We start from the raw sequence: 24899 nt of genomic DNA, 5'->3' as shown, positions 1-24899 counted from the left end.
ATTTTCTATAGAACCTCTAAATGTTGTTCATATGGTAAGTATTGGTAGTATTGCATAAAAAGAGCATTGCTATAATATTGTAATACCATAATTTTGTTAGAAGTACAAAGCAGAGCAGTGCAAATGGCTTCTTAAATGGTTTTACTTCTGTGTTTCCTCTGGAACACAGAAACATTAACAATTAATGTTAATGTTTTCAACAAGGTACTCATAAGTTTGTCACTTTTTTTCCCCCATCCAAAATAGATTGAAACACAATTATTTGTAGTCAAAGACGTGGCTGATTTTAATTGTATCCTTTGACGAGCTAAAAAGACGTTAGAGATTTATTGCGTTGCTGTAGTTTATTGAGATCTTGAGACCTTTTATTTTTGCAAGTAGTTTATGTCAAGCTCCAGTCCTCGAGGGCCGGTGTCCTGAAACTTTGTAGAGGTTTCCCTGGTCCCACACACCTGAGTGAAATGGCACAATTAGCTCCTCAGTATGCAGTCAGCTTCTTCATTGTCCTGTTAATTACCTGATTATTTGACTCAGGTGTGTCGGATCAGGGACACATCTAAAGGTTGCAGGACACCGGCTCTTGAGGACCGGACTTTTGACACCTGTGCTCTAAAGGTTGAACATCATTTTTTCAGTCATGTTGAGGTCTGGACTTTGACTGTGCCATTGGAAAACCTTACTTTTCTTATTCAACCATACAACCTTACATTTGACTAGAAAACGTTGATATTGGGTTGAAGGTTTCCTCAGTGATCTCAAGGTGCTCAGTCAACACAAGCCCAAAACAATTGGCTCTCAGCCACTATGCTTGACAGTGGAAATAATGTTTGATCGTAAGATGTTTTGTTTTCCTCAAGACAAAACATCTAGGCTGTCCAATAACATTGAATATTTTTAATCTGCTTTTTATAAAATTATGAAAAATAATTGGTAATGTAAATAAATTAACTAACCTCTCCATGACTCCCTCCCTCATGGTCCTTTAGCTTTAGAAAAAAACATTGGTAATTTTTAATGAAAATAAGGAGCAAGCTGGATTTCTGAATCACAAAAGCCAAAATATTGTAACTACAAGGTAACTTCTGGCTCAATTTGTATTGAGCCAATCAGCTCTAAACAGTCCAAATTTACAGGTTACCTCTCTAGTGAAAGTTCCTCACCTGTACTAAGAGATTTTAATGTGTGCTGGTATATAAAGTATTACACTGCATGGAAGCAACAGGCAGGTTGGCCAGACTGCCAGTCTTTTGAGTGTCTTTGACGTCCTGTGACAAACACACACACACACACACACACACACACACACACACACACACACACACACACACACACACACACACACACACACACACACGGACATTTCTCATTTCCCTACCATGAGGTGGCCTTTAGTTTGACCTCCAGATGGTGTTTGCGAGTGTTTATTCCGTATACGTGGTTGCATATCCTGGCCGGTTCTGCTCTGCTAAGCTCTTCCCGGCCTCACAGGGGCCAGTCAAGGGTATATTAATGTAAATCTACTGGCTGCTGTTTAAAATGAGCCCCCCTCCGTACGGACGTATACATGCCACTTGCACCATGCTGTATCTCATTAAGTAAAGTCACGCCGGCTTAACCCCTCTGTCCCCTCACTGTGCCCGTGCGCATGTGTAAACACTGCACGACTGCGAGGCCACAGAATCAGCACATTATGATTTGGCGAGCTGGGTGTTGCTATGCGACCATCAGGCTGCACCGAGAACTGGCTTGACCACCGCACCGTGTAAGTTGGTGATATTTAGCCCCTGATTTATCTGTGTTTAAGAGCACAAATCCTCCATAATAGAGGCGAAGATACAAGCATTACGAGGCACAGCGTTGAGGCAGAGTCACGGGTGCATGTGTGCAGAACATGTTATCGGACTCGTTATCCCCTTTAATAGAACTTGTACTCCTTCGCGGGGTGAAGCGATTGCATCCTTAGAGGATCTTTGGAGGATAAAAAGCATATTAAGGAGCAGGAAAGGCCAGATAGGGAGAGAAAGATGGATAGCTGGAGCTCTGTATGTTCTCTTAGGCTATAAGGGGGCATTTATCAAATGGACATGACCCACTGCAACAACAGGTGCATTGATCTGGCATTAGGAGCATACATGCTGTGGATTTTATATGTAAACGCTGATTACAAAAATATGTAGACCACTTGTCCCATTACATTCACAAACTTCAGTGTATTTTCTCGGGCCTTATGGTGATAGACCAGCACAATGAAGTGCGTGATTATAACATGTAAGGAAACTGATACATTAATCTAAATTTAATTAAATCTAATTTTTAACAGAGAAAAATCTGTGACGTCTATTTCTACTAAACCCATTTACTCTGAAGCCCTTAAATAAAATGTAGCTCCACCAATTGCCTTTAGAGGTCACTCAGGGAGCAAACACCGTCCAAATGTGTTTTAAAAATTCTTAGTATAAATACAACCGTTCCTTGAAGTTGTGTGGGAGAACATTAGTAAACAGACAACATCATGAAGGAAGACAGGTGAGGGATACAATTGTGGACCTAAAATAGCTTTTCTCCATCCAGTCTGATTGAACCTGAGCTACATTGCAAAAAGAAAACCGAATCAGCAGAATTTTAGGTGTTTAGATGTCTGAGAGCCAGTTAAATTAATATAAATGCATCCCACATTATTCAGATTTGTATTTGTAAAACCCAAAAAAGCGTTGTGCTTGTCTATCCGCTTAAAATCAAAAATAAATCTTGTAACAAATGTGAACACGTTCCAGTGGTGGGAATAGGTTTGCCAGATACTGTAAGATGCATATGCATTAGTGGTGCAAACATTCGGAAAGGTTAGAAATTGCTAAACTAGAATAAATATCCAAATCAAAGTCTGTTCTCTGTAAAAAAAAACAAAAAACATTAGAAAAAGTCAACTGCTGCGCCGTTGTTTCTATTCCTCAGAGAACGGGAGCAAAGACTGATGAAAGTTTAATATCATAGCACATTCTCTCGTCATCATTGCACCTAATTGGCATATTACCAAAATCGCTGCGTTTTTTTCATCAGGCGCTCGGCCTCAGACTATATTGCCGTGAGCGTCGGGGACCATGGTGAGACTGCTGCATGAAAATGTTATCCATTCTGAAACTCCTCAGTCTTTAGCTGCCGCAACGCTGATGGATATAACATTATGATGAAGTATCCCATGTAAATGATCTCTTTCTCGTTTCAACAGAAGGAACGATGATGAGATATCAGTGTCAAGTCCCTAATGTTGTCTTGGTAACATAAAAAGAGCCATTTTTTTGATTATAAACCGTACTGTGGGTTAAGTTACGATCAGGAATGTTAGTGTCTTGATCAAAGTGCATAATGGATCGTTGAATGGACGTCTTCCGTACCAGCATCTCTAATGGAATACATTAGGGGAAAGTAAGAATAGGGTTGTATCGGCAAGACACACGTCTTTACAGGCAGAAAGGTTAAAGAAATCTCAAGGCAACATTTCGATTTAAGGAGCTCTAGGATCAACCCCAGGAAATGGGATCAACCCCAGGGAAAAAAAGTGCTAACTGCTTTACGTGTAGCTGAAAAGGTCTGTGATGTTGGATAAAAACATGTTTAACCCCATTTGAATCAATATAGTTTTGTTGTTTTTTTACCCATAACGCTAACCAGGCCCGGTTTATTTAAACGTTACCCTACCACAGACTCTGCTCTCGTTTCTACTGCTTTCCACTCTCTTCCTCTCTATTCCAGGAACAGCGTCAGCGCTACAGTCAGCTTTACGATTTGTCGCGCTCTGAAAGAACTAAAATCTGCGAGCTAGCAGTCACAATGGCGACTGACGGACATCCTCTGGAGCAGATTAAAGAGCTTCTTCGCGTGGCTGTCGGACCGCTCCGCCTGTCTGTCAAAAATGTGCTTGAAGAGGCTGTGCAGAGGGTCGTAGCAGCACTCAGGTAAAAAAATCAGTTTCCCTCTGTTTCTCAGCTCATAAAACATCGAGAACTCAAGCAAGCAATCCAGAATATACATTAAAACTGAATTGAATTTCTGTTGTCTGAAGGATATCGATAGAGGAATGGTTCCCTGCAGATGTTTGAGATTAAACGGCTCTTAGTAGGGGAGCAGCAACTATCACACTTCTAAGTTAATCTCTTCAGAATGCAACAGTTTACCCTAACTGGTTTGACTGTTTAAAAAAACACTCATCAGAAGGTGTTTAATTTGTAATCTAAAATTCAAGAGCTTCAAAAAGCAATTTGTTAGAAAAAAAATGCTTTTTGTGTGACATTGTGGGAACATGCATGAGTGTACCTTGAATCTGAATCTAAGTTGTATTTCAGCTGTTGCAACTATCAAAATCACAGCTGCGGGAAACCAATGCTTTATTATTTGTTTTGTGTGTGACAGATCAACAAAAAGTTGCACAAATTGTGAAGTGGAACGTTTTCCAAATAGTTTCATAAAAACACTTGAAAGATGGTGGGTTTATTCGTATTACTCTTTGGTTTGCAAGAGAACATTAGTGAGCAAACAGTATCTTACTCCTGTGCCAGGACATACTTAAATTGCTAATTTACCATGCTGACTTTCTGCATTTGGAAACCTATCACTTTAAAATGAAATGTATGTGAAAGCCCCCGGGGTTCCTTGCTTTATTGATGTTTAAATAATGCTGAGAATCAGAACTCAACTAAACCTAAAATTAGCCGCTGTATATAAATGTGCTTTAATTGCCTGGAACCCTTACTCAGAAACGCATTTCACACAGTGGCGTTTCAAAATGCAGTAAGAAGCTTTTAATTAAGGACGCCTAGCTGTTTTCTTATTTCAGCTGAAGCAGAATAGTACAGACAACACTATGTTGGCTATAAATGTGAACATGAGCCTCATTAGGTTTAATAATTGTTACAGAAATCCTAGTTTTTCTACTTGCAGATACAATTATTTTGCAGTGTTTTTTTGGCTGGCTGGAAGAAAATCAATATCTTTTATTTTTCTTCCCATCTTTTTTTTTATTCTTTATAAATGCCTGCCAGACAACATCATCATCATCATCCCTTTTGCTCTATTTTCATACCTATCCTACAAAATTATACTCAAACAAAATGGAACAAAACATGTCTTAAATCTATATATGAATAAATGGCAGACTTAGAGATCAGGCCACCTAAACACGCTACCCACGGCTTGATCTTTGTTGGCACTTATCAGAAAATATTCAGCATATCGGTCCACTCCAAGCTCAGCGTGTTGTTGGGAAGAATCCTGTCAAAAGAGAAGCCCCAACGTACAGAAGCTGCCTGTGGGAGTTCAGCTCTGAGCACTCAGAAGGAACGGAGAGATGATTCGTGCTGACATGCCTGCGGAGCTGCTAGATTTAAAAGCCATGGCAAATACTCCGATATTGTATGACTTGGCGTGCAAAAACTTTGCACGGTCATTACTTGGTGAAAGAAACAGAGAAATGAGGAGATTCTGGGTTGTAGAAATGACCTAAAACTTGTTAATTCTTGTTGCCCTTTCTGCCTTGTGGACCTCTATGGTTGTACCGATGGAGCCAGATATAATCTGCCCGTCTGATTGGGTTGATAAATGAGCACCAATCACCTTGATTATAATCCTGCATCATTTCCTGCGTTTTATGGCTGCTCAATGGTGCATGGTGCAGATTAATGGCACCTGCATTTACACGCCACCAGAAGATAATCGTGCACATCCGCAGACTCTCATTTGTATTCATGCAGACGTGCAGGCACGATGCGTAGGGAACACACACAATCTCTCTCTTGCATGCATGCATTTTTTTCTGCTTTTTCCCTCTGATTCATTATCTCCCTGTAATTAATGCAGCCTCATAGAGATGTCCTCCTCCAGATTTCATCTGAACTTCCGTTTGTCAGCTTATTGGTTGGATGTCTGCTTGCATAGAGGTTTGCTGTATGTAATTAGTGGTGGATTAACTTTTTCATGTTCGTATGATTCAGGAATAGGCCATTACCTATTGTCGTAGGGCTTTCCTGAAGTGTTTGGCAGTTATGAATGAGCCAGTCTGGGTTTTGGCTCCCCCAAAAAGCTTTCTGGTCTGGTGCAGCATGCAGAGCCAAGCCTTACACTAATGGCCGTATTTTGTATCTGTCATAACCACTATGTGTGTGTGTGTGTGTGTGTGTGTGTGTGTGTGTGTGTGTGTGTGTGTGTGTGTGTGTGTGTGTGTGTGTTTTAAAGGAGAAAATCTAAATGGGAAAATGCAAAAAGAGAAACTGCTGTGTCATCTTGCTCCTATTTGGAAGAGCATTTGTGTATTTTGTGATCTATACATGCCAAGACATGAGTTGTCTTTGCATGGATACAATCCCAGCAGCAACACAGGAAATGCTGCAGATGCCAGGACCGCAAAAACAGAAACACACTAATGACGCTCCCAGTTACTCTTTCAAGTTGCTAGGTTGTGCCTTTAAATCCATTTAACTTACAACTTATTTGATGTGAAAAATTCTCTTTTAGCTTTAAATGATCTGATCGTGGTAAATTTACCGAGCTTGTTTGCACCACAGATTGATTTAATGCTTTGTCTGGCTCATGTTGCCTGTTTTCTTTAAACATTTGATTGCTGCCAGAGTCAGTTCTTACTGAAATTGTGGCAAACAAGAAATCATTTAATTTGTTTTTCCTTTTACTTGATGTTTGTTGACTTTATGGTAAATATAATTATAATTCTGCATTTTTTTAACTGAGTATTTTAATGTTATTTTCTTTTCAGTGGGGACCAAAATGCCCTGAAAAATTACCCTCAACCCCTCAGAGTCTTGGAGGCGGTGGTGACATCTGTGCACAACAATGTGCAGAGCGGGTAGGTTACATCGGTGCCCCTTCCCAAAACCAAAATCAAAGTTTAATCTTTTTTAAATATTCCTTTTCTGTTTTTTTTGTAACACTAGTGGCTCATTTTTACAAAGTAGGCTGACAGGAAAGAGGGTTTGAGAGAGGGGGGACGAAATTAAACCCGGATCAGCCGCGTCAAAGACTAAGGCCTCCGTACATGGATCGTGCTCACAACCCTGCGCCATCGGAGCACGCCCCAAAGTTTAATCTTATTAGGCTAGGAAACTTTATTTGTATAGCACATTTCTGTAACAAGACAATTCAAAGAGCTGTACATGAAAAGAACATGAGAAAAGAAAACATACAGAGGAAAGCCCTTCGCAGTGGAATAGTAGCAGTAGGTCAAGAAAAAGTTGTACTGCAACCAGCATGGTGCCTGCGGGCCGAAGGACCACATGTGGTGCCCTCAAGCCTCTTCAAATAAATAAATAAATAAATAGCACAACAATCCAGTGAGCTGCATTTAAAATGCTATTTTATTCAGCTGTTCTTCCTTTTAATCATACTTGTGTTTACATAGATTTAAAAATGACAAAAGCATTAAAAACATATTTATATAACCTAAACTTAAGGTGAGCTTAGACTCTTGTGGTTCAAAGGTCAGTACAGGTAGCCCTTCGTATGACACAGTACTGATGAAGTAGCTCTCCGTTTCAAAAATGTTGGTGACCCCTGATTTAAAGGAACTCAGGGTTTCAGCACTGTCACAGTCTTCTGGGAGTTTGTTCCTGATAAGTGGAGCATAAGAACTGAATGCTAATCGTTAATCTTGTGGACTTGAGGTTAGATTTTGAATATGCCCTCTTTTAACGGTCGGGTTGTGTATATCTTGAAAATGTTGTTGCTCTCCATAAATCAGGGAAGCAGGATAAGGTCAGCAAAACAATGACCCAAAGCACATCAGCAAATTCACAACAGCATGGCTGAAAAGGCAAAAGAATTAGGGTTTCTATAGCCCAGTCAAAATCCAGACCTTAACCTGAATGAAATCCAGCGCTCAAACAAGAAAGTTATGTAAAAGTTTTGTAGGGAACGTTTATTGACCAAACTTGTATCTCATTCCCAGGTGCTGTTCTGCCTGCGTTTTCATGTCTGACTCACTGGCTAACATAGTGTTAGCCAGTGAGTCATGCAGCTTGTTCATTTTCACCAATCACAGACCATTTGCAAAACTGTAATTCAGCCTGCGCACATTATTGTGTCAATCTAACAAAATCTGTTTTTCTTTAATGATGATTTTCATTGAGACACTATACTATACTGTCTGTCAGTGTCAGTGGAGCTTAGACCTCCCCAGAGAGCTGTCCATGTCATGGGGCGTCGTGTAGAGAGTCGATGAAACCCTGCTCAATAAATGTGGTGACATTCAAAGCAAAGTGCAAGGTTTATGAACCAGAAGCACCACTCTCTTAGTTTTTTTTCCCCCTTTGCACATAAATAATGGAACCTCGCTGAAATATCTTACGAGACAAATTATCAGCAAGTACAACAGAAAGAAAACGTGCACATCATCATCAGCTGGGGCAGGATGTTAAAGGCTGGCCTGCAGAAAACTATGGTTGGTACAAAGTGCAACAGACAGAGCACTGGACAATACAATTCTGATAAAATGTAGCCCTCTTTTGTTGCTCTTCAAAGCAACTGATTTTGCCCCACATGTTATCGAGCTTAATCTTAAATCAGAGGTTGAGCTGTAATTTTTTTATCATAAGTTTGTAAACTTAAATTTATTCTGATCAGTCGAAGGGATGAAGAAAAAAAATCCTTATTTGGACGTTACTAATGCTACTGAACTGGATATATATATATATATATATATATATATATATATATATATATATATATATATATATATATTCTCTGAATTATGCCCTGGGTTTGATTCATTATTTAACCTGCAGAATAAAAGTATTACACAATTACCTGTGTAATATACCACAATGCTTTCCACTTAAAATTGTGTTTGACATTTTAAGACCTAGTCGTAGTGAGATGCATTTATTCCCCATATTTCCTGCTTAGAATGCATTTTATTAAGCCAATAACTATAATTCAGTGGCTTTTAGCTTCTTTTAGCTCATTTCAAGGTCTGACTGATTATTGATGCCAAAACAGTCCATACTCAATTTAATTGAACGAGAAGTAAAATCAATAGATTTCTAAAAATTTTCATGTAACAATGATATTTTTGGCAGCTCTTATCGAGTGCTGACTATACTGGCAGAAGTTCAAACTTTCCTCATGCCAGCAGATCAGCCTGTAAGATGGTGGATTTTATTGATTAAACTTTTTTTTTATGCTTTTTGTTTCGCTGAACGATCTCAGGATTTTAAATGTCACTCACCCTTTTGGTTTTTAGACCGTTTATCAGGGTGAAGTAATATGTTTTGTGCCGTTTCTTCCTGAAAGACCCAACCTGTTAAACTCTTCTGAGAGTAACCCACACACATCTCCTGTCAGTCTGAGCCGCCCTTATCTCCCTTTGGCCTGCCTGACTGCTGTCTCTGTCCCCCTCTTCCATCAGTGACAGCGCCGTGACTTCAGACGACCTGCTGGCTTGGCTGCGTCCATTCTGTGGAGACGCTTCCCTCCCCGTGCGGCCTCGCATCGACGTCCTGCAGATCCTGGAGAGTAACTTCAACCTCAGAGACAGCGACGTCCGTCTTCTGCTGCTCTACAGGACTCGGGCTGTGCTCAAAGACAGAGAGGTGAAGCGAACACACGTGCTTGTAATGGCGAGGACGTGGCCACTGCACACTTAGTGTTAATTTTGCAGTACTCGAGAAATTACTTTTATTCCCATTTAGCTTTTTTTTTTAAAAAAGCTAAAGAAATTATTTATTCAAAGGGGATTAAAGAGGCTTGGTTCCATTTCTTTTGAGGATGTCCTTGAAATTAAGGAAAGAAAAGAGGAATAAATTAAGAGAATTAGTAAAGGGGTGGATCAAGAAATCACTCACTGCAACATGAAATGCCGTAATTGAATAATGTGCCCCTAAAATCTGCATACAGTTCCACAGAGAGATGCTTTCTTATCCTTTATAGATGCAATAATCACTAGGCTTTTTGTTGTTGGTTTTTCCTGCTTTCTGAAGATCTTTCAAAGTTTGTCTTTGGACTTGGGGGTCCTTCTTTAGTCATCTTCCACAACATATTGAGCACCGTGTGCTTCAAAAATTTTAAAAGCACACAAGCGATGCAGCTCTGGCAGAGCATCTGCTCACCTTATACATACAAAGCAGGGGGAGGGTGGGTATCCTTATTGGAAATTTACATTCATCTGAAAACACTTCTAAAATCTCAGTTATGTAAACATTTTTTCAGGGCCATGTGGGTAGTTTCTGTCGTGGTTATTATTTACACAGAGCAAACAATTGTTTTATTAAAAGTGACTTTACATAAGAACCAACGATGAGAAGATGAAAGAAACATTTTGTATTATTGTTCTCTGGAAAATGGGCTGAATTTAAAAAGCACTTTTTTAGTCATGGTTTACACTACAGCCACATTCACCCAATCACACATCAACATGTGACAAGGGGGAAGCTGGAATCCAACACACAACCTTCTAATTGCACAATGGCTACTCTACAATTTGAGCCTCAGTCTAAAACATAGAAACGCTGCCTGGGTATATAAACGGCAGTATAAACTTAAGGGCAGCTATGGTTTGACACATGGTCTGTTTGAAACCTCCCGCAACACAAGCTGATTGTTCAGGCCAGGTTTAGATGCCAGGTCAGGCTTTACCCTGCCTACAGGAGCCTGAATCAGCCTGGATGCATTAATTCCAGATCTGGACAAAAGTGCCTGCAGATCCACTTTAAAATCAGTCTTTGATTATGTTGTTAATATCTTAAGCTCTGGAGCCTTTAAATGGATTTAAATCAGAACAAAACAACCATTTTAAAATGATCATGAACCGTGAAGGGGAAAGAGCAGCCAAAGAAAAATGTTAAGACCTTTTAAAAAGGCTGAAGATTTATAAACCAAGACCACTGTAGAACAAGAACAAATCTTTCTCATTGGAAGAAGAAACCCATAAATAAATTAAGGAATACCCAGGGTACACCTATCTACGAATTAGCCCACTTTCTGCTTAAATTGTAGAAAAAGAGAAGCAATGGATTGTCCTACTTATGCCATATTATGATTGCTTTCAACATTTCTTGAAACATGTCACACTCAGCACATCTCTGGTGCTTCTGTATTTACATCCTCAGTTATTATTTAAAAAGCAACTTCTAAAATAGCAGTTGTGTTTCTGAACCCTGACAGATTATGAACATTGATACTATAGATGTTTTCTCCCGTTAATATACACTTAATATGATATGTTTGTTATTTTGATGCAGGCTTGATCTAACAACAGACATGCTGGTTGGTAAAACCAGGCGTTAGGTTACACAAATCTCCGGTTTAGGATGAACTTAATGAGATTCTGTTGTCTTTTATTTCAAGCTGAAGGTGCATTGAATTAGATTTGCAGATATGTTTATCATGGGCAATCTGCTTTGATTCAAAACAGTGGAGCTATTTTTTATTCAAAGATGCAAAACCAACTGATAAATATCTGTATTCCTGTCGTAATTCATTACTGGCAGCCCTCTGTGGCACATGTCCGTTCATCTTGCCTCAGCACATGTCTGGCTCTGCCTACACCCTTTCCCCTCCCTGGTGCAACCAGCCATTGAGTGGCTAGTCATTAAGTTATCTCACTGACTAATTCATGGCCGAATCTGGTTAATTAATGTGTAAATGCATGCGCACAACCGCAGGCCATTGTGTGCTCAGGTAGAATGGTGTGTGGGCCCGGACTCTTTAACTAATTGGGTGAACTCCTGACATTTGGCAGGCTTTGATGAAATACTCACACTGAGGCAGACACACGCATGAACTCTTAAAGTAGAGTACATCCAAGGGATCTGTTAATTAATCTTGTAAAAGACATCTTGCAGTAAGGGCAAGTCTATTTTCAAATGAAGTGATGCTGTGTGTCTCTTTTCTCTCTTCCCCACGGCAACCCGACGTGTTCGCGGGATTCTTGTAGCAGGGCTCTGATTTAACTTTCATTAGTCTAAATTTTGGTTGGTTTTTAAATATTTCTCATGTTCACGGCTCAGCTGCCACCCAACCCTAATCCGCGCAGGAGCACATTCATTCAAACTCGCTCTTTTATTCATTACGTTTTGCCTTTTAATTTGAGCGACTTTTCAACGTGTTAACGGCTGGGCTGAAAGCTGCAGGAGATTAATCACGCAGGCTAGTGCCACCCACAAGCAGGGCGAGCCACCGATGGGCAGCAAGTTGCCCCAAAGCCGTGCCACAGATCCAGTCAGAACTGACCCCGTCGCAGCCAGAAGACAGAGAGGGCGAGGAGCAGAAAGAAATTGCTTTAGGAAAAAAAAACTGTCAAATGAGCTGAGAGATGACAAGGGAGAAGGCAGACAGACGCCGAGTTGGTATTATTCCCCTCCTGAACCTTTGGGTCCTTTACTAATCAGCACAGCTCCCTTCTAACGATGTCCCACAGGGTACCTCAGAGACAAAAACCCCTTCAATTTATTCAGCGTGGTGTACTTCTCACCTGCAGCGCAGGTGCAAACAAACAAGCTGTGATGGATGCTGTATTTTTTATGAAAGTTATTAGAAATTAACGCCTTGGCCCTTAAATGAAATGCAGGAGTGACATAGTAACACCTGCTTATTCAGAACTGGCTTGCAGATGATGACAAAGCCGAGGCTTTATTTTCCTGTTTTTGTTTTTCAAAATCATAGTGTGCAGTCTAAGTTAAATTACCAAGTAACGACGGAAAAATGCTTCATTTTCTTTATGCATCAAACTCAGTTTCATTGAACTATCTTATTTATTTCCTTAAAACACACAATTACAAAAACCAAAGGCTCTTGTCCCACTGTTTAAGAAGGGGGACCAATTAGGGTTTTCCGGTCATCTCACCATCCCTGGTAAAGTTTACTGTAGTCTGTTGAAAAGGAGTCTCTGTACAATTGTTAAAGGTGCATAGTTTTTGAGTTAAATAGTATTTATTTTCTTTCCAGTACATGACCTTACAATCAGTGGGGCGACTGTGGCTCAAGAGAGCCGACCGTCTCGTGTGACACTTCACCCACGTTGCCTGCTGGTGGTGGTCAGAGAGTCCAGTGGCGCCAATGTACAGCAGCCTCTCATGTGTCAGTCTGCCCCAGGCTACAAATATAGCTCGCCACTGTCAGGGTGTGAAGGGGTGAATGACTGACTGTAGAGTAAAGCTCTTTGGGGTCTTCCGACGTGATAAAGCTCTATTCAAGTGCATTTACCATTTACAATTGCCTGACGTGTAAAATACGTTTTCCTCTATTTGCTGAAGTTCCCTCTATAGGCTGGATTAGTGAGTTTATGAGAGAGCCAAATCCTCTGGCCATTCACATGGCGAGGAAATTGGGCCAACTTCAATATTTATAGCTTTCTTGCCTCAGAAGACATTACGCCTCTAAACAACCTGTGCAGTAACAGCAGTAGATGCTTTTAATCTTCTTTCGTACACGTACACTGGTGTCATTTCAACCTGTCGCCAGAGGGGGCAGACTTGAGCAAAAATCCTGGAACTTACACTATGTTCCTTTAAAGAACGGACGCGCAAGGAGCTATGTGACTTTTGACCTGGCCATAGAGCAGTGGACCAGCTCTTTGCTCTTACAGAAGTACTGAAGGTGTCACTGGGGTTTGGTTGTTTGATTAACATGCGTTTTGTGAAGAAACCTTCACTCATCCAACAACGTTCCAACCCTCACCTATCATAACAAGAGATCAACCATGATTAAAAAAAATAACATGTCGGACACAATGGGCAGAAATGACCTTCCTCCTTAGTTAAAATGGTGTCCTACATGATCACCTAGATTTAATGTAATTAAAAAAAAAAAAACATAGTGATGTGTCTTTGGATGCTCGAAGCCAAAACATGTTTATGAAATTTCATGTTTACATAATGAAGTGATTGGCAGAATATTTCAGAAACAGCTGCTGCATTAGCAAAGTTAAAGAATCCTTGTGGTGAATGTGAGCGTAACGCTGCATTTAACTATTTTATTTGTCTTGATATACTATCATAAAAGTAATTATTTTGTTGTATTTTTTTTTAGTGGCAGTTTATACAAACAGCCAATCAAACTAAACTCAATAATCAAAATGAAAGAATCACAACATACATTTTTCAAATGCTCAGTCTTATAGAACTTTCTGACATTAATTATTTTTCTTTTTTTCTTTTTTAAGAAGCTTGTGGTATTATCATTCCAAGATATAAGCAGGCTTTCAGCAAAAAAGAGGGTTGTGTGTTTTTATGCTGCTGGCGAGGGCTTCAAAATTATTTGAAGTTAATTGTTTGAAACAAGAATCTTGTAGAAGCAGCCTCATTTGTTGCAAAAAGAAGTCTCCAATAAACCCCAAATATTATAACTTAATCTGAGTGTGTCTTATCAGCTCTTGCTGGCAAATTTTACCAGTATGGAAAATACATCCCAAGGACTTTCTGAGCCTGCAAATAAGTTTCAGTTACATGTTCTCAGGCCCCAAGACAAGATTTTAGACCTGCACAAGCCTGGGATGGGTTAGAGCACAATAGGGGAGCAGCTTGGAGAGAATGCAACAACCGTTAGTGCATGGAGCCCCTCACACTGGGACTCCATGGAAGATCTCACTTTATGGAGTATGAATAATCAGCCCCAAACTACATTGAGGATCTGGTCAATGATCTGAAGAGAGCTGGGACCACAGTATCAAAGGCTACCATTGGTAACACACTACGCCGTCACGAATTAAAATGCTGCAACAAAATACAGTTGCATGAAAATATTGGTAATAATAACAATCACGTTAGATAATGATTTCTGAGTACCATTATTCAAGTTTTCTGTAATTTTCTAAATCCTTGGATATGTGATTTTATTTTATTTTTTTAGCTATATTATTGGCTTTAGAACACCTAAGTCAATGTGGTCCCAGATGACAAAAAGGTTGGCATATAGCCGGAATCACAATATGTAGAGAGATCTACATAAAAAAAAAAAACAACAACAACATACAATCCTTTCCAGTATCAGGAAAACATAAAATCTGTAATGGAAAAAAAATAATTAAAAGGGAACCGCTAAAAAGTTGCTGACCGGAATCAGAGCGGATACATGAAAAATGGAGATGACAGGCAGCAGTGTAGGGAAGAGGTACCCGGGTGCATTGTACATTCCTACAGATCTGATCCACTTGCTGTGTGTTCCTTCCTCCTTGCGCTCACCTGTTTGACATTACATCAGCAAATCTTCAGATCCTCACAGTCTGCCTGGTTCTCACAAGTTTTGTTTTCTCGTCTGTTTCTCTTTTTGAACTACCAAGTTCCTCCTGTATTCTGCATGTGGCTGTGCATATGACACCATTTTTATTTATTCACCATACCTGCACATTATGTACATCCAGTCTTTTTGCAATGTAAATTTCATCATAAAGAACAGCTTGCATGTGATATTTGGTGGGCTGTTTTCAAAATGCTAGAAAATTGACTTTTTTAGACATTTTAATTACTTTCCTTAAAATTCAGAAGTTTGTATTAACCAAGGTTACTATGCCTTTAATCAATATGATATAGCCCATATGAAGTGGGTTTTGTAAGCTTCGGTTCAATCAGTTCATGTTAACTTACTACATTTGAGTAAAATTGATCCACCTTGGATGTATTTTAATGAAACACTTTAAACAAACTCCTTGCCTAAAAATCAAAAGAAGTCAGGAGTTGAATCAGGACGATAATTTTGTACCTCAGGTAGTTTGGTTAACCTTTTGTGGACAATGTCAAGAAGCCTGAAGGAGCCACGTTCATTTGTTCAATTAATTATATGCATATAAATAAAAACACATGAATGTCCAAAAACAGGCTGGTCAGGAGGGAAGCTAGTCTGTGTTGAAAATGTGAATGTTTTTAGTGCAAAATGTGAACATCAACCCCAGTACAGAAGGAAAATACCTTGTAATGGTGCTGACTGAAGCTGGTTTCAGCAGTAAAACAAGTGCTTTCGCAACATGGACAGAAAGGCCACAGAAGTTTACACTCTAAAAACGAAAGACCATATTACAGTTCAGATATACTCTCAAGAACAAAAGCCTTAGTTTCTGGAGACATTTCCTGTGGTCTGATTAAACTGAAGTGACAGCATTTGGTCAGAATGATCAGCATTACATTTTCAGGGAAATGGCAGACACTTGAAAGCCTAAGAACGCCATGCCAGCTGTGAAGTATAGCAGCGGGAGCGTTTTGTTGTTTGGCTCTTTTGTTGCAGAGGGGGCTGGTGCACCTACACAATGTAGATTGCCTAAAGAGGAAAGAACATTATGTAACCATAATTATCCCACCAAATTACATAAAAAATGCCTTAAAGAGAATGACGTCAATACTTTAGATTGGATAAGCCATGACAAACCTGAAAAGATGTGTGTTAGCAAGATTGTCTGGAAACCAGAAAAAAGAAATGTATATAAACTTCTGACTCAATAAATGAATGTAAAATTTTCTGTTTTACTAAATACCTGATTGCAACAGTTGCCCACACTTGTTGTAGATTTATCCAAAATGCTAAAGCTAATGGAGAGTGAAAGTTATATTGTGATGGACAAAAACAAAGACAAGGAAAATGGAGTCAGCAAATGTAATTTTGCAATTAATGTCATAATTCGATTAATTAACAATACTATTCCACCATTTGCTAATGTTATAAACCCTTATACACAAAGCGGGACATCAGCAATGCGTTTCAGAGATTGATCTCATGACAGATGCCGTTCAGTCCATCAGTGTCAAGGCTGTGTCAAGCTGAGCGGTGCCAGCGGGAACCCCTGCCGCATGATTCACAGCCAACGCCTCTCAAAGACCCCGGGTGATATATAAGATGAAATTGGAAAGATAAAGGGAATGCATAATGAAGGGTTAGAGATGTATATATAAAAAAAAAATCAGATGCAGAGATGATATTAAAACAAAAAGGAGAGCCACTCACCATTCCAATCCATCACCCTCTCTTCCCTCATTTAGCATCCCAACACACTACTTAGCTGTAGAGACCCCTTAGAAGGAAGGTATTAATGAGCCCAATTGAAATGCTGACATTTAGGCAGTATGGAGGAGGGATGGAGTGATACGGGGGAAAGAGGCATCGAGGGTATGCGGGGTGACAGTGGGAATAGATTTTGTGACTTAATTTTGAATGATTAGTCATAACAGCAGGGCATCCAAATGCCACCACTGTCAAGATTGGAGGGTCTGTTATGTCTGAGTGCAAGTCATTGGGAATAGTGTGGCCTTTACATCAATGACCACGGTCTACGAAGGGTAATTTCTCCGTAACATTTCAAAAACAAAAACATGACGTCAGGGCAAATGTTTGTTAATGCGTCGCTATTTCTGCCCGGCGTTTAAGGCAAGCTTAATTACTTAAACTTAAATGCTGAGTCCCACAGCATTGCCACCGCTAACTACCACTTCAGGCCTCAAACACTTAAATGCGAATCTCCAGCGAGCAGTTAAGTGAGCCAGGTCACTGCATCAAGGGGTCTTCACACCTGTGTTTACTTTAAGTGTTACTCGGCCTTGAGCGGGATTGCGGAGAGAATCACCTGCAGGTGCTCATGCGTGAATGCGCGCATGAAATGTCATCATCCAAGCTCCTCATCGCCCCAATCATCGATTCACGCTACAAGGCCTTTTCGCCCTGTCACTGTCATGGATCATCTGCTGTGACACGCCGTTTTGGTGCTGAGCTGTTTGGCCTTGCACCGCGTCGTGTATGTAATACGGATGAACTGAGCTTTGCAGAACGCGCCGGGTAGCTGCACTCTGCCGGCCTCGGGTCTGGAGGTAAATGGCCCCTGGAAGATGCATATTAAACCCGAGTGTTCCCCTTAGTGCTGCTTGACTAAGCCACCGCATCACACTTGTTTTTCTGTCATTTAAACTTGAACTCACTTCGTGACATTTTGCTATTTAAAAAAAAATTAAATGTCATTTTTTTATTGTCGTTGCACTTTTTTAATTTACTTTTCCTTTTGTAGCCTTTATCCTGAATTAGTGAAGTTTGAGCCAGCATCAGCTTACCCTTCCTGGAACTCAGTCACTCAGCTTTGGGCAGTCGAATGCTTCATGTTTATTACGCACGCCAGTTGTATGCGCAGACCACTTAGTCAGCAAGTTATTTCATAATAAGTGATTTACCCCCACCACTGTGCACAATTGCAGCTGCACCTTTGTGCAAAGTTGCACATCTGGAGAGAGGAATTACTTCTCATGCACAATGGCTCAAGGGCATTCAGATTAGATGCAATGGGTCTATGAACATTAGATTTCTGGTCCGGCCGCAGATTTTTACTTGGATTTAGATCTAGACTTTGACCGGGCTATTACAATACATGAATTTGCTATGCTCCAAAGCATCCCGTTATAGCTCTGGCTTCATGTTTAGAGTTGTTGTCTGCTGGAAGTCAACATCTACCCCGGTCTACTCTTTTGCATCTTCTAGCAGGTGCTCTTTGGATGAAAGGACACCGTATAGATTTTCATGAATAACCCAGGAAACCACCAAGGCTCCAGACTACTTCAAACTGGAACACTAGAGCACAATGGGTCACTGTCCACAATAAAGTGAATTTTACATTGTTCTAAATTGAAGAAATGCTGACTAAGATAGAAGGTGCTGCTACAAAATCAATAAATTTAAGCTCAACTGAAATTGGCATCTGTAGAATCAAATTTTGGCTTTAATGTGCTACCGATGACATCAGTGCTTTGCTGAAACGCAAGGAGGACTGCCTCCAAGATTTTCAAACTTAATACATATCAATGCTTAGAAAGTTAAAATCTGGGCTCAACTGAGGGTCCCAACAGAACACTTATCTGAAGAACACATCCAAATGTGTTATGGAATGAGTAAAGCAGATTGATATTAAGCTTTTGGTAAAGCAGCCCTAAAGTCGTATATTACAGTATAAGCCATGTATAGCCACGCAGTGTAACAAAGTAAAAAAGTTTAATAGGTCAAATTCTTGTCAGTGTTTTTACAAAGAAATTCCAAGACTGAACATTCCTGCTCCAGTCTTACTCCTTCTGTCCCTTTGTGTGCTTTTGTTGCCATGGTCAGGGTCCTCACCAGGATTTTATTTCAGCGTACCGGTGGACAGCTGGTGGCGGGTCGTTTCGCTGCTTCTTTGGACGCAGTCCTGCAGCGGAGCCGGAGCATTGCGTAGTGCAGCTCGAAGGGGGCTATTGGTCCAGCTAATAACAGCTAGCGCTAGCTTTAAATTTGTGGCAGGTTTAGCGCTTCGCTGACGCACGTTCAAGAGCTTTACTGACTTTTCTAAGTTGCTCTCAGACATCCGTGTCGTACTGACCGTTACACTCATTAGAAATGATCATAATGGTACGACAGGCACACTCGTAGCGGTCTAATTTCAGCGTAACGGTCCATTACACCAAAATGCACTGGTGAGAACCCTGATGGTAACTTTATACAGCGATTAAATTCATTATTTTAATGGACTGGAGAGGAAGATTTGAACTTTCCTCTCCACTGTCTGCTGCTAAGTTGACTACGATGCAGGCGGCTGTCCACTGTGGCTCCACGATCTTTCAGTTAGAGTGAATGCTGCTTGTCAAGAGTCAACGCAGTCTGCTGTTTCCTTAGATGGAAATCTTTTTGGCCGATCGGTCTGGATGATTTGGTTGAACTTTGTCAAGTGCCTCGAGATTACATGTGTTGTGAATTGGCGCTAAGTAAACAAAATTGAATTGAAATTTAATTGAAGAGCCTGCCACAGCTTCAGCACATCCCAGTCTGCCGAACATGATCTTTGATCGCTTTGCAAAAAAAAAAAAAGACATTGTGTAAAAGTTCAAACTTTGTCTGTTGGAGGCTGTGGATGCTTCCCCAGATGTTTGCCTCTACTTTCACCCTTGTGTGGACTTTTTTTCTTCACAAGAAAAAACTGTAAGCAGAAATATTATCGAAATTTATGTCAGAAAGTTACAAATATCAACCTGCACCTTTCAGCTGACAATGACTTTCTCACTTTGTTGCTGCCATCTCTTCTAATTTAACATTGCAGCAGCTTTGTAGTAGCTTCTCATGGTATGGTTATTTTAAAATATTCGGATTGTAAAGAAGATTGACGCACCTATCAATATTCTATAATGTATACAAGTCAAAATAGGGTTCAGATGTGAAGGCTGACATTTTTTTCTGTAATAACTGTAAATATTTGGGGTCTCTTTCCAAGAGGATGTGACATGTGCCTCTCCATGCTGTTTGTTCTTGCTTGCAACCATTTCCCCTCCTGCCATTTTACAAGACTCCATCTGTTGTATATTTAAAGATAGATTGTGTACAACACTGTAGTGCTAAGATGAGCAATTTTGCAAAATGAGCACAGGAACTCCAAGAAACTCTGGCACAGAAAAGTGATTTTTTTTTTTCCCTGATGAATTTATTTCCCCTCTCTTTTTTTCTGTTTTGTTTTTGCACATTATACCAATGTTTGAGTTTGGTTCCCTGTTTGCCTTCAGCACAGGATCACGCTGTGACATCTAGCTTGAGGATGGACACTCTCCTAAAAGAACACGTGAATTAGTGTGAAATAGGTTGTTATATGCTGTGAAGAAAATAAGTTTCCTCAATCTCCTTTTCCATTGGACACATTTTTAACAAGTATTTAATGGCAGGTTCCTGTGATCTACTTAAAGAAGTCAACAGCCTGTCGTTGGGTGGGTGGTTGAATCCAGAAGTGGAAAGAACATTGTTTCACCATAAACCAGCCATGACCAGGTGCTCCTAGTAAGATTTTAAACAGAGGAGTCAAGAAAATTATCCCGGTAGTTGTCCATCCACCATCAGGGAGTTTGGATGGATGTGGAATTAGGAGAAACAGTTTTTTCCCTGAACACAATAAGCAATGCTCTCCACTACTTCGCTATAAATGCTTGCAGCACGACTCCACTGTAGAAGAAAAAGCACACTAAAACCGGTATAAAGTTTTTCTGCCAGACGTTTAGACAGGCCAATGAAATACTGAGAAAATGTGGTGGGGTCAGGTGAAAATGTAGCTTTCTGGATCTCATTCTACAACCCATGTTTTGAAAAGGAACGGCACATCACTGCAAAAACACCATACCGGTACTGAAATATTAATATTATTTAGTATTTATGCATTGAAATAATAAGCCAATCAAATCTCCACTCAATTGCAAACATTGTGCTCTAGGTTTTGGTTCATAATAATTTCAAATATATTTCAGAAATTGTGTGTGTGTGTGTGGGGGGGGGGCGACTATATTTACTGCTGAACGAAGTAAAAAAAAAAAAAGAAACATACAGGTTCATCTTTTTTTTCTTGATGAAAGCAAAACAAAGATGTACTGAACCATGATTTTTTTTTATTACTGTTTTGACATGACAGGTATACAATGGTGGTTTTAATTTTTTTTTTTGTGACCAGAGCAGTGACCTCTTTAGTGTGCACTCCGGTCATTTCATGCCTTTTCCGATTCCTTCGTGCGTTTTATGCGTTTTAAATGTGGAAGCCCACATCTTTGGGGGGGAAGAAAAAAAATGGTGTTTCATGTAAAAATGAAAGCTATTCTGAGAGGTTCAGGCTACCCAGAGAGGAGTAGCTGGAAAGAAGAGCAAAGACAGCACGGTCTGATGAAAGTGAATGAGCCTGGACTGTGGGGAAAGGATTATACATGAGTGCAGAGAAAGACAGGGGAGAGTCTTTCTTTCCAAGTGGATAAATAATAAATGCGATAAGCTTGAGAAAGCTATCTTACGGCCACAGTCTAATGCAACAGATCAGGGGTCATTGTCGTGATAGCCAAGCCTCGGCTGTAATGCCGCGTGTTTTGGCAGCTTTTATCTATCCCCCACGGCTCTTTGAGAAAACTTTATTTATGCTCTGTTTTTAACTTGGGAGCCTGGAGAGGGAAGCACAACACTTTGTCATCTCGGTCGGATCACAGATGATTCAGTCACCAAAAAAAAGAAAAAAAAAGAGAGCAGAGGGGAGCCAGCACAATAAAATAAACTAGGAAAGACAGGATGTGGAGAAGGAGACAGACAAGAGGAGAAATGAGGAGAAAATAGCCGCAGGACGGTTGAAGTTATAGGAGTGGGCAGCACAGTGCCAGATAGGGTTGGAGAAAGATGAAGAAATCTCAGATGAAGGAGGAGGGGATCAGGATGCTTTTGTTTGAAATCTTTTTTGGCAGGTTCTTCTTCCTTAACACTGGGAAAAGCTCTCTTTTTATGAGTCTGCCTAAGCTATGTGCTTTTAAACCTTTAGCACCTGTAACAACCTCCATTTTCTTGTTAAACAGCTTGAATTAGTCCCATAAACAGAGCCCTGCACTGATTTGATATCACAAAAAATGCATAAAAAACCAAACGGTGTCCTGCATAATGGTTCATATATCTTGAAGGTTTGTTGTGTTACAACTACAGACTCGATGTAATGATCTTTTTTCATAATAGACCGACATAAAGGCAATATCTTAGGCCATGTTCACGCTGCTGGGAAATGCTACCCAGACCTGATCTCATTGCCCATATGCGACCCATATCCTTCTTTTTTTATGACGGTATCTGTGTTTTTTTTTAAACAAAACTTTATTGAACACTTCTAGAAACAATTAAACTCACCATTACTTCCGTAGACAGCGTGCTGCTGTGTGACGTCTCCTTCTGTTGTCTGAGCATGCGAGTCGCTTTACCGTCTTGATCCATTCAGACACGTCTGATGACAGCTGCATTTAATAGTTGTATGAACAGCCACCTCAAAAAAAAATCTGATTTCACCATAAAATAGGAATTGAGCATCAAGACCTACAGTGTGAACTCATACTTAGTAAAATGATAAAGATGAATCTATAAATAGTATCCCTGTCACTTTGAAGGAACAAACCAAAACATCGCCTGAGCATGATGCTGCCTTCACTTATTCTCAAGGTGAGAATGGTGTGTCCATGCAGCTTTCTGCATGTTAGCTCAAAGGTTAACTTTGCTCTCATCTGATCAGATTCCACATTTGCTGTATCTCAAACATGGCTTCTGGCAAACTTCAAAGTAATTTCTTGTCGATTTCATTCAACAATGGCTTTCAGCATTTCCAGAGTTACCTAGGGTGTCTTGGTCTCCTGGCCAGTTTAAGTAGCTGACCCTGTCTTGTTAGGTTTGCGGCTGTGCATTACTTTTTACATTTTCAGCTGATGGATTGACCATTTCTCTGTGAGACGTGGAGAGTTTAGGATACTGTTTTATAACCTAAACCTGCAATATAGTCTATACAACTACTGTTCATGATGCTGTTTGTTCACTAAACCTCCGTGGCCTTCACAGAACAGCTGGATTAATGCTGAGGTTAAAATACACGCAGCCTGATTGACTAATTTGTTTACTTCTAGAGGTATCTAGTTGCTTTGCATTTCATTTGGAGTGTCAGAGTAAACAGAATAGAACTGAAATACCTTTAATGTCCCGCAATGGAAAAATTCGGGCGTGACATTGGCAAAAACAAATAGAGAGAATTCACCAGACTTACACAAATCATTAATATGCAAATAGCTAAATTTAAGTTAAGCTGTACAGCAGAAGAGAGAGCCTTATCAGAAGGGGGGATACTGCGCAATTACTGATAAATAAGGAGAGCAGGAAACAAATGCATGGTAGATTTTAGTATTTTTATTTATTTTTTTAATAGAGAAGACGTGATTTTCTGGTTGTAATGAGGCAAAATGTAGGGGGAATCAATACTAGTAAGTAATTGCATTAATTTTTGTGAGGCCAGACTGTTACTATATATGTTGGCGGGAATACAGATATTTTTATATTCTAAGTCTTCCTTAAAACCTTATTATTCATCGAACACCAGTGAATATTTATTGATCGAGAAAAACTGGCCTCCTGCCGCGAACGGATTTCATATTAAAATCCATTGTAAAAAGGAAGCTAGCAAATCTCATACAGACTTTCATGTCCAGCTGTTTTCTGTTTTACAAGCTTCCCTGTTCATTCTTACACTCGTGCGGTGTTGCTTTCTTACCACTCCCCCCTCCGTGTACTGTCATTCGAGCTTTTCCAATCTCGCATCCTCTTTCTTTCTTTCTTGAGGCGTGCACCGTTATGTATACTCATGTGCCATGTTATACAACGCGGATTCTCCCCAGACAACAGCGAGAGCAAAAAGAAAATAACACAACATATCGGGGGAAGGAACAGAAAGCTGTATTTGTTTGTCATTGCACTTATCCTGTCATGTCTTACCCTGCTTACACTGGAGTGGCTCTGTGTTTGTTTGTTCCCCACAGGTGCACGTGTCTTTATCTTTGTACTTATGCTTTCTCTGCAAGTTTTATGCGTTTCACTTTCAAATCATAATAAACTCCTTGCTTCCCTCTGGGCCTCGAGTCTTTGCCCTTTTTGGTGTTTGCTTTTCTTTTTTTTTTTGCCTTCACGTTTTTGTCTGCAATCTGCAGTCCCTCATCATCTTCGCCCGCTTCCTCCACCTTCGCTCATTTTCACCCTCGCTCCCCTTGTGAAGTGTGCGACCTCTGCAACTTTATTCTGCCCGTCGCTGGGGACATTAGCCGGAGCAGGTCAATGAATATTGATGAGTTCGCTCGGAGCCCACTCAGTAAAGGCCAGACGCAGAGATGTCGCCGTCCTCCGGCTCCGCTGCCGCTCCCAGTCCAATACCCTGACAAGCTCGTGTCCCGCGTTCTCTCCTCTCTCCCTTCCATTTTGTTCCTCTGCCACTCAGGTCAAGGACTGGGATAATTGCCAAGTTGCTGAGAACATTATCAGGCACTTTTGTTGACAGGGGCAAAAGTTCACTTGTGTTTCACTACAAGCTCATAAGAATGCAGAAAGAACGGTGCGTCTTTGACTTTAGTTTGATTTCGACAGCTTTGCATTAGCCTGCGTTCGTTACAAGA

The 24899-nt window shown here is 40.3% G+C and overlaps 1 protein-coding gene across 3 annotated transcripts in view; it reads left to right on the top strand.

Annotated features, from left to right (window-relative positions):
* nbas (NBAS subunit of NRZ tethering complex) overlaps positions 1-24899 on the top strand; it is a 251018-nt gene that overhangs the window by 165270 nt on the left and 60849 nt on the right. For all 3 annotated transcript variants that reach the window (XM_036147528.1, XM_036147527.1, XM_036147526.1), the window contains exons 47-49: positions 3751-3953; positions 6761-6850; positions 9407-9590. In XM_036147528.1, the coding sequence (XP_036003421.1) occupies positions 3751-3953; positions 6761-6850; positions 9407-9590 (477 nt within the window). The remainder of the gene's footprint in view (positions 1-3750; positions 3954-6760; positions 6851-9406; positions 9591-24899) is intronic.

This window comes from Fundulus heteroclitus, chromosome 15 (assembly GCF_011125445.2).
Source record: "Fundulus heteroclitus isolate FHET01 chromosome 15, MU-UCD_Fhet_4.1, whole genome shotgun sequence".
Classification (NCBI taxonomy): domain Eukaryota; kingdom Metazoa; phylum Chordata; class Actinopteri; order Cyprinodontiformes; family Fundulidae; genus Fundulus; species Fundulus heteroclitus.
This window is presented reverse-complemented; position numbering and strand designations above follow the sequence as displayed.